The following is a 9,677-nucleotide window of genomic DNA, read 5'->3' on the forward strand; positions in this document are numbered from 1 at the left end:
TCTCTAATTTCAGATCGTCCTTGCTTTCTCCCTCCTTCCCCATCCCAGCTCTCCCACAAGCTTACAGCCTCCGCATCTTCCTTTATTTTTCCCGCAACCCCCCCCCCCCCCCCTCCAACATCAGTCTGAAGAAGGGTCTCGACCCGAAACGTCGCCTATTCCTTCTCTCCATGGATGCTGCCTCACCCGCTGAGTTCCTCCAGCATTTTTGTCTACCTGTACTTAATGTTTTCATTCCTGGATGGCTTATATTTTAATGTTGTGTTGGACAGTTTGTTATGGAAGATAATTTAAATAAACTAATGCCATTGAATGTCAGAGAGAGATGGTTGGCAGATATCTGAGGGAGATGATCATTGCTTGGTTGCTGTGTGAAACAAATGTCTCTTGCCACTCATCAGCTTATATCTAAAGTAATCCACGTTTTGATGTTTACATGCATACAGAATTTGCTTCATGGTCATAGAGTTGTACAACATGGAAAGAGGCCCTTTGGCCCAACTGGCCCATGAAATTCAAGATGGCCTGGCTTGGTTCCACATGCCTGTGTTTGGCCCATCGTCCTATAAACCTTTCCTATCTTTGTACCTGTCCAAAAGTTTTTAAAATGTTGTTAATATACCAGCGTCAACTACCTCCTCTGGTGCACAATAGACAATAGAAAATAGGTTCAGGAGTAGGCCATTAGGCCCTTCGAGCCAACACCGCCATTTAATGTGATCATGGCTGATCATCCCCAATTGGTACCCCGTTCCTGCCTTCTCCCCATATCCCCTGACTCAGCTATTTTTAAGAACCCTATCTAGCTCTCTCTTGAAAGCATCCAGTGAACCTGCCTCCATCGCCCTCTGAGGCAGAGAATTCCAAAGGATTTGAGGGGAGAGGAGAGAGAGGGAGAGGGTGGGAGGGAGAGAGGAGGGGGTGAAAGGGGGGGGGGACGAGGGGAGAGGAGATGTGGGGAGTAGATGTGGGGAGAAGGAGAGCAGTGGAGAGGGGAGCGGAGGGGAGTAAAGGAGAGGAGATGAGAGGGGAGAGGAGAGAAAAGGTGAGGAAAAGAGAGGAGAGGAGAGTAGCTCGTTGATATACCCACCACCCTGTGTGTGAAAACGCTGCCCCTTGAGTTCCTATTTTGGTAGAGTACTACCGAAGTGCATGACTGCACACTTTTCTTCTGTGTAATCCAGTTTATAACATCACCAGGTTGGCAATTCTAAGGCACAAAGATATGCTGATCTTGAAATTATAAATTGTGGTATGTAATGCGTTTATGTTGTTTCCTGAATACATAAATTTGAATTACCAGATGTGTTCTGCATTGTAATTATTACAATGGTAGAGCTATATAATAGTCATAGAGTCATAGAGCGTGGAAACAGGCCCTTTGGCCAAACTTGCCCATGCCAACCAACATGCCCCATCTAAACTAATCCAACTTGCTTGGCTCATAGCCCTCTAAACCTACCCTATCTAAATGTTTCTTAAACATAGCGATGATACCTGCCTCAACGACTTCTTCCGGCAGCTTGTTCTATAAACCCACCACCCTTTGTGTAAACAAAATCATTGCCTTCAGGTTACTCGCCCAACACCTCCGCTCAGTTCGCACTCACAAACCTGATCTCCCAGTGGCTCAGCACTTCAACTCCCCCTCCCATTCCGAATCCGACCTTTCTGTCCTGGCCCTCCTCCATTGCCAGAGCGAGGCCCAGCGCAAATTGGAGGACAGCATCTCATATTTCGCTTGGGTAGTTTACACCCAGCGGTATGAATATTGACTTCTCTAATTTCAGATCGTCCTTGCTTTCTCCCTCCTTCCCCATCCCAGCTCTCCCACAAGCTTACAGCCTCCGCATCTTCCTTTATTTTTCCCGCACCCCCCCCCCCCCCCCCTCCAACATCAGTCTGAAGAAGGGTCTCGACCCGAAACGTCGCCTATTCCTTCTCTCCATGGATGCTGCCTCACCCGCTGAGTTCCTCCAGCATTTTTGTCTACCTGTACTTAATGTTTTCATTCCTGGATGGCTTATATTTTAATGTTGTGTTGGACAGTTTGTTATGGAAGATAATTTAAATAAACTAATGCCATTGAATGTCAGAGAGAGATGGTTGGCAGATATCTGAGGGAGATGATCATTGCTTGGTTGCTGTGTGAAACAAATGTCTCTTGCCACTCATCAGCTTATATCTAAAGTAATCCACGTTTTGATGTTTACATGCATACAGAATTTGCTTCATGGTCATAGAGTTGTACAACATGGAAAGAGGCCCTTTGGCCCAACTGGCCCATGAAATTCAAGATGGCCTGGCTTGGTTCCACATGCCTGTGTTTGGCCCATCGTCCTATAAACCTTTCCTATCTTTGTACCTGTCCAAAAGTTTTTAAAATGTTGTTAATATACCAGCGTCAACTACCTCCTCTGGTGCACAATAGACAATAGAAAATAGGTTCAGGAGTAGGCCATTAGGCCCTTCGAGCCAACACCGCCATTTAATGTGATCATGGCTGATCATCCCCAATTGGTACCCCGTTCCTGCCTTCTCCCCATATCCCCTGACTCAGCTATTTTTAAGAACCCTATCTAGCTCTCTCTTGAAAGCATCCAGTGAACCTGCCTCCATCGCCCTCTGAGGCAGAGAATTCCAAAGGATTTGAGGGGAGAGGAGAGAGAGGGAGAGGGTGGGGGGGAGAGAGGAGGGGGTGAAAGGGGGGGGGACGAGGGGAGAGGAGATGTGGGGAGTAGATGTGGGGAGAAGGAGAGCAGTGGAGAGGGGAGCGGAGGGGAGTAAAGGAGAGGAGATGAGAGGGGAGAGGAGAGAAAAGGTGAGGAAAAGAGAGGAGAGGAGAGTAGCTCGTTGATATACCCACCACCCTGTGTGTGAAAACGCTGCCCCTTGAGTTCCTATTTTGGTAGAGTACTACCGAAGTGCATGACTGCCCACTTTTCTTCTGTGTAATCCAGTTTATAACATCACCAGGTTGGCAATTCTAAGGCACAAAGATATGCTGATCTTGAAATTATAAATTGTGGTATGTAATGCGTTTATGTTGTTTCCTGAATACATAAATACATATATCAACGGGTCGATGGTTGAAAGGGTCAAGAGCTTCAAATTCCTGGGCGTGCACATCTCTGAAGATCTTTCCTGGTCCGAGAACACTAATGCAATCATCAAAAAAGCACATCAGCGCCTCTACTTTCTGAGAAGATTACGGAGAGTCGGATTGTCAAGGAAGACTCTCTCTAACTTCTACAGGTGCACAGTCGAGAGCATGCTGACCGGTTGCATCGTGGCTTGGTTCGGTAATTTGAGCGCCCTGGAGAGGAAAAGACTACAAAAAGTAGTAAACACTGCCCAGTCCATCATCGGCTCTGACCTTCCTTCCATCGAGGGGATTTATCGCAGTCGCTGCCTCAAAAAGGCTGGCAGTATCATCAAAGACCCACACCATCCTGGCCACACACTCATCTCCCTGCTACCTTCAGGTAGAAGGTACAGGAGCCTGAAGACTGCAACAACCAGGTTCAGGAATAGTTACTTCCCCTCAGCCATCAGGCTATTAAACCTGGCTCGGACAAAACTCTGATTATTAGCAACCACTTTCTGTTATTTGCACTACCAGTTTATTTATTCATGTGTGTATATATTTATATCATGGTATATGGACACATTTATCTGTTTTGTAGTAAATGCCTACTATTTTCTGTGTGCTTAAGCAAAGCAAGAATTTCATTGTCCTATACAGGGACACATGACAATAAACTCACTTGAACTTGAACTTGAACTTGAATTACCAGATGTGTTCTGCATTGTAATTATTACAATGGTAGAGCTATATAATAGTCATAGTCATAGAGCGTGGAAACAGGCCCTTTGGCCAAACTTGCCCATGCCAACCAACATGCCCCATCTAAACTAATCCAACTTGCTTGGCTCATAGCCCTCTAAACCTACCCTATCTAAATGTTTCTTAAACATAGCGATGATACCTGCCTCAACGACTTCTTCCGGCAGCTTGTTCTATAAACCGACCACCCTTTGTGTAAATAAAGTTACCCCTCAGATTCCCAATAAATCTTTCCCCCCTCACCTTAAACCTATGTACTATAGTTCTCGATTCCTCTACTCGGGGCAAAAGACTCTGTGCTTTACCAAATCTATTCCTCTCATGATTTTTTATACCTCTATACGATCATCCCTCATCCTCCTGCGCTCCAAGGAATAAAGCCCTAGCCTGCTCAACCTCTCCCTATAGCTCAGTCCCTTGAGTCCTGGCAATATCCTGGTAAATCTTCTCTGAAATCTTTTAAGCTTGACGACATCTTTCCTATGACATGGTGACCAAAATTTAACACCATACTCAAAATGTGGCCTCACCAACGTATCATATAACTGTAACATGATCTCCCAACCTCTATACTCCAACTGATGTGCCAAAAGCCTTCTTGGCCACCCTATCCACCTGTGACACCACTTTCAAGGAACTACGTACCTGCACTCCTAGATCTCTCTACTCCACAACACTCATCAGAACCCTACCATTCACTCTGTAGGTCCTGCCCATGTTAGACTTCCCAAAATGCAACACCACACATTTCTCAATATTAAATTCCATTAACCATTCCTCAGCCCACCTGCCCAACTGATCAAGATCCTGCTGTAATCTTTGACAACTATCTTTACCATCTACAACACCAACAATTTTAGTGGCATCTGCAAACTTGCTAATCATCCATGTATGTTCTCATCCAAATCATTGATTAGATAATAAACAGCAATGGCCCCAGCAGTGTCCTTAGATATATATGATCAGGTCCCGGAGATTTGTCAACCTTCATGAGCAGCAGCAAATTATAGAGATCCTCTGTGCGATGATAAGAACTTCTTGCCACAAAGACTGTAGCAGTTATTCATGGCAGAACTGTCATGGGCAAACAAACAGGCAGCAGTTGGATTGGTAAAAATGTGATCAAAGCAGGTTTAAACATCCTGTTGACTGTGTTAGCATCTGCTGGGACCCCAATACTGCTGCATTGTAAACAGCACAGTCAAGCGAATCACCAACAACACCAATCTTAGTGTTGAACAATGACGTTCCCAACACAGTACATTCCTGTGCCCTCGTTGGTTGCTGTATTTCTTCCATGTGACATTCAACATGGAGGAGTATTGATTCATCAATTTAGAAAAGGTGTTAATCAGCAGGAGACACAAGGGACTGCAGATGCTGAAATCATGAGCAAAACAAAGCGCTGGAGAAACTGAGTGGGTCAGGTAGCATCTGAGGTAGGGATGGGGCAAAGCTAGGCAAGTGATAGGTGAATACAGGTGAGGGCAGGGGTGAATGGCAGACGGGTGGAGTAAGTAGCAGAGACTAGAGGTGAAAAGATGACAAAAGGGTGTCAGATAAGGAAAGGAGAGGAGTGGAATGTAAAGCCGGGTGAGAGGAAGGAATGAGGGATGGATAAAAGGGAAATAGAGGCTTTGAGATGAGAGGGGAGGGGACCCTATGGGAGGTCTAAGGACCAAGATGACGAGAAAAATGTGTCTACACCAGGGTAAGGTAAGGAGTGGGGGCCAGGGAGAGGTGGGATTGCTTTAAATTGGAGAATTCAATGTTCATACCATTGGGATATACTGTAGGTTGCCTAAGCAGAATAGAAGGTACTGTTCTTCTAGCACCGGATGTTCTGATGGGGAAGCCTACAACCCAATGGTATTAACATTCAACTCTCCAATTTCAAGTAATAACCCCCTCCCCTTTCCTCTCCCCACCCTGGTGCTCACACATTTCCCCTGTTTCTTTCTGCTCCTCCGTATTCTCATCTCCCATCCCTCACCTTCCACCGATATCCCTCCTTCCCCCTGTCCCCTTCCATCCATAGCCTCCTCCCCTTTACATTTCACTCCTCTTTCCCAAACACTCTCTCTCTTTTCCACCATTTCCCCCCTACTCCATCAGCCTGAAGAAGGGTCCTGACTTAAAATATCCTCTGTCCATTCGGTCCAAAGATGCTGCCTGACCGGCTGAGTTATTCTAGCACTTTGTCTTTCAATCAGCAGTTTGCTTGGCCATGACTAACCTATGTCATTGATGCTGCAATAGTTTTGTCACCGAGCAATTTTAACAATTCTTATCATGAAATTAGTTAGATCTGAGGTATGAGGAAAAAGAATCAACTCAAAGACTGTGAATAACTACTTTGTGCAGATTCTGGGTCATTATTTCAGTAGGTATAAGCTAATAAAACAAACACTCCATCAAGAGTCAATGGAACCAAGTTGCACCAATTCATTCAAATGCAGATTGAACAGATCTACTTCAGAAGATATTTTGAACCATAGCATTTGAGCTGTTTCAGACATAACATATTAAATGAAGAATGCTTGAGGTGGAGGAGAAGAGAGAACAGTTGAAACTGGACACTGCTGACATTGCCAAACGCTCACAGGGAGGTTCCTCACCTCATCTCTGTGTCTGTAGTAGGCTAAATGCTAGTGATTGATGGCCAGGGTAAGTGAGCAATTCTATTATTGTTATATGACTACCAGGACAGTAGGTGGTGATTTCAAAAGGACTTTTTATTTTTTATCTTTTGATGAGGAATTCCTATGTGTCCAAGCTCCTAAACGTGCAAAATAACATTGAATATACTTAACGGTTTAGCAAGATAAATGAGTAACCAATGCATCCAATATATATATAGATATATATATAACATGTTACCTCTGTTGCTCTTGGATCAATTCTACCCAATTGCTCTATGGATGCCTCCCTCCTGCAACCCTCTCTTGAACAGTTGTTATCATTCCAGAGATATCGCAATAAGCATATGTCATTATATTAATGAACCATTTGGTACTTGAAAAAGCCAGAAGTGGGCAGAGGATAAAGACTAGAATTCAGCAACTTTATTTCTGAAAGCACACGTTGTTGAATTCCTCTCTGTTTGTAATAATTTATGCTAATAAAAAGGAACATTTTGAGAAAATACAAATGTGCATTGAATTGAATTGAATTAAATACATTTTATTAGCCAAGTATGTATACATACAAAGAATTTGCCTTGGTGACTAAAATTAATCTGCAGGTTGCTATTTATCCGTTAAATAATTTAGGATTAATTAATATTTTATGAAACTTAACACATATCTTCAAAAATATTATTACCGTATCCATCTATGTTAATCTCACTTAAGTGTAGTTATTAAATATTTATTTTTCTTTCTGCATGATTAACCCTACTATTTATTGTCTGTATGTTGGATCAGAGCTCAACTATGTTCTTCCAGTATCTATTCAACCTTTCTCATAGAACAGTATAGCACAGGAACAGGCACTTTGGCCCAAAATGTTCACACCGAGCATGATGCCAAGTTAAACTGCCTGCACGTGTTCCATATCCCTCCCAATCCATTTGCCTATCCGAAAGCATCTTAAACCACTATCGTATCTGCTTGCACCACCAACCCTGGCACCGTGTTCCAGGCACCCACCATGCTCTGTGTAAAACTTGGTCCACACATCTCCGTTAAACCTTTCCCCTCTCATCTTAAGGCTATGCCCACAAGTCATTGACATTTCCACTGTGGGAAAATATTATTGTATCAAATAATGGCAGCTGAACAAATTAGGCTGTGTAAAATTCCCCATATCTGAATTGCACTTTCCTTATAAAGAACCTGTAGAATGAAAAGAACATGCCGCAGGATAATTAACTACTAAGAATTCAGAAAAGTCATTCATTATTCATGTACTTACTTGCTTTTCTCCACTAGGTTTCTTATGATTCAATAGTAGTTCAACCGCTCCAACTACTTCCTTCCTGATGGCATGTAGAAGAGCATCTCCTATGTATACATTGAAACTCAGAAGAAGTTCAATGATTTCCAAGTTCTCATTTTCAATGCCTATGAGAAGTGCAGTTCGTCCCAGAGGATCAATGCAATTAATGTTGATTTTAAAATAAATTTCAGCTTCTTCGAGTGCTTGCTTTACACTTGCGTAATCACCTTTCTCAACAGCGCTCAGGTAACTCTTCTCTGCAGGAGAGAGTTCTGATTCTGCTCTCACAATGCGAAGAGAAATTCGGTCTCTATAGGGTGCATTATCACTTCTTTTGTAGTACAGCTGAGCCATTCTTCATTAATGTCAAAGTCTTGTTTCTAAAAAAACAGTAAAGCAGAATAATATTTTTATCAAAAAGTCAAGATAAACAAATATTGGAAGTCTGACAATAGACAATAGGTGCAGGAGTAGGCCATTTGGCCCTTTGAGCCAGCACCGCCATTCAATGTGATCACAATCATCCACAATCAGCATCTCGTTCCTGCCCTATCCTCATATCCCCTGACTCCACTATCTTTAAGAGCCCTATCTAGCTCTCTCTTGAAAGTATCCAGATAACCGGCCTCCACCGCCCTCTGAGGCAGAGAATTCCACAGACTCAACTCACTGTGTGAAAATGTGTTTCCTCATCTCTGTTCTAAATGGCTTACCCCTTATTCTTAAACTGTGGCCCCTGGTCTGGACTCCCCCAACATCAGGAACATGTTTCCTGCCTCTAGTGTGTCCAAACCCTTGATAATCTTATATGTTTCATTAAGAACCCCTCTCATCCTAAATTCTGGAGTATACAAGCCCAGCTGCTACATTCTCTCAGCATATGACAGTCCTGCCATCCCAGGAATTAACCTGGTGAACCTATGCTGCACTGCCTCAATAGCAAGAATGTCCTACCTCAAATTTGGGGACCAAAACTGCACACAATACTTCAGGTGTGGTCTCACTAGGGTCCTGTACAATTGCAGAAGGACCTCTTTGTTCCTATACTCAACTCCTCGTGTTATGAAGGCCGACAAGCCATTCGCTTTCTTCACTGCCTGCTGTACCTGCATGCTTACTTTCATTGACTGATGAACAAGGACCCCCAGATCCCGTTGTATTTCCCCTTTTCCCAACTTGACACCATTTAGATAATAATCTACCTTCCTGTTTTTGTTACCAAAGTAGATAACTTCACATTTATCCGCATCTGCATCTGCATCTGCCATCCATCTACCCACTCACCAACCTGTCCAAGTCACACTGCATTCTCATAGCATCCTCCTCACAGTTCACACTGTCACCCAGCTTTGTGTCATCTGCAAATTTGCTAATGTTACTTTGAAACCCTTCATCTAAATCATTGATGTATATTGTAAATAGCTGCGGTCCCAGCACCGAGCCTTGCGGCACCCCACTAGTCACTGCCTGCCATTCTGAAAGGGACCCGTTTAACCCTACTCTTTGTTTCCTGTCTGCCAAACAATTTTCTATCCATGTCAGCACTCTACCCTCATTACCATGTGCCCTGAGTACCATGTGATTCAAGATTCAAGATTCAAGAAGTTTATTGCCATGTCAACAAGTTGATAGGAATGTGTCTTGGTTCGCTCTCAGACAGATACAATACAGTACAATACAACCACCACATACACCACAATAAATAATACAGACAATACCGTACGAAGGACAATATATACAGGAAGGACAGTACCCAGCAGCGTCATGTTAAGCGTAAGTGCAAGTGCAAAAGAAAGTGCAAAGTGATTAGTGCAAATTCAAATATCTGATGGCTTGGAGGTAGGTGCTGTCTCTGAAGCGAGATGTTTTACTTTTAATGCTTCTATATCTC

The 9,677-nt window shown here is 43.4% G+C and overlaps 1 protein-coding gene across 1 annotated transcript in view; it reads right to left on the reverse strand.

Moving 5' to 3' along the window:
• The window catches only part of trpc4 (transient receptor potential cation channel subfamily C member 4), a 33,744-nt gene extending 25,582 nt beyond the window's left edge, over window positions 1–8,162 (reverse strand). The window contains exon 1 of the mRNA XM_033022242.1: window positions 7,763–8,162. Within this exon, the coding sequence (XP_032878133.1) occupies window positions 7,763–8,140 (378 nt within the window). The 5' untranslated portion in view covers window positions 8,141–8,162. The remainder of the gene's footprint in view (window positions 1–7,762) is intronic.
• Between the last annotated feature and the right edge of the window lie 1,515 nt (window positions 8,163–9,677).

This window comes from Amblyraja radiata, chromosome 6 (assembly GCF_010909765.2).
Source record: "Amblyraja radiata isolate CabotCenter1 chromosome 6, sAmbRad1.1.pri, whole genome shotgun sequence".
Lineage (NCBI taxonomy): Eukaryota > Metazoa > Chordata > Chondrichthyes > Rajiformes > Rajidae > Amblyraja > Amblyraja radiata.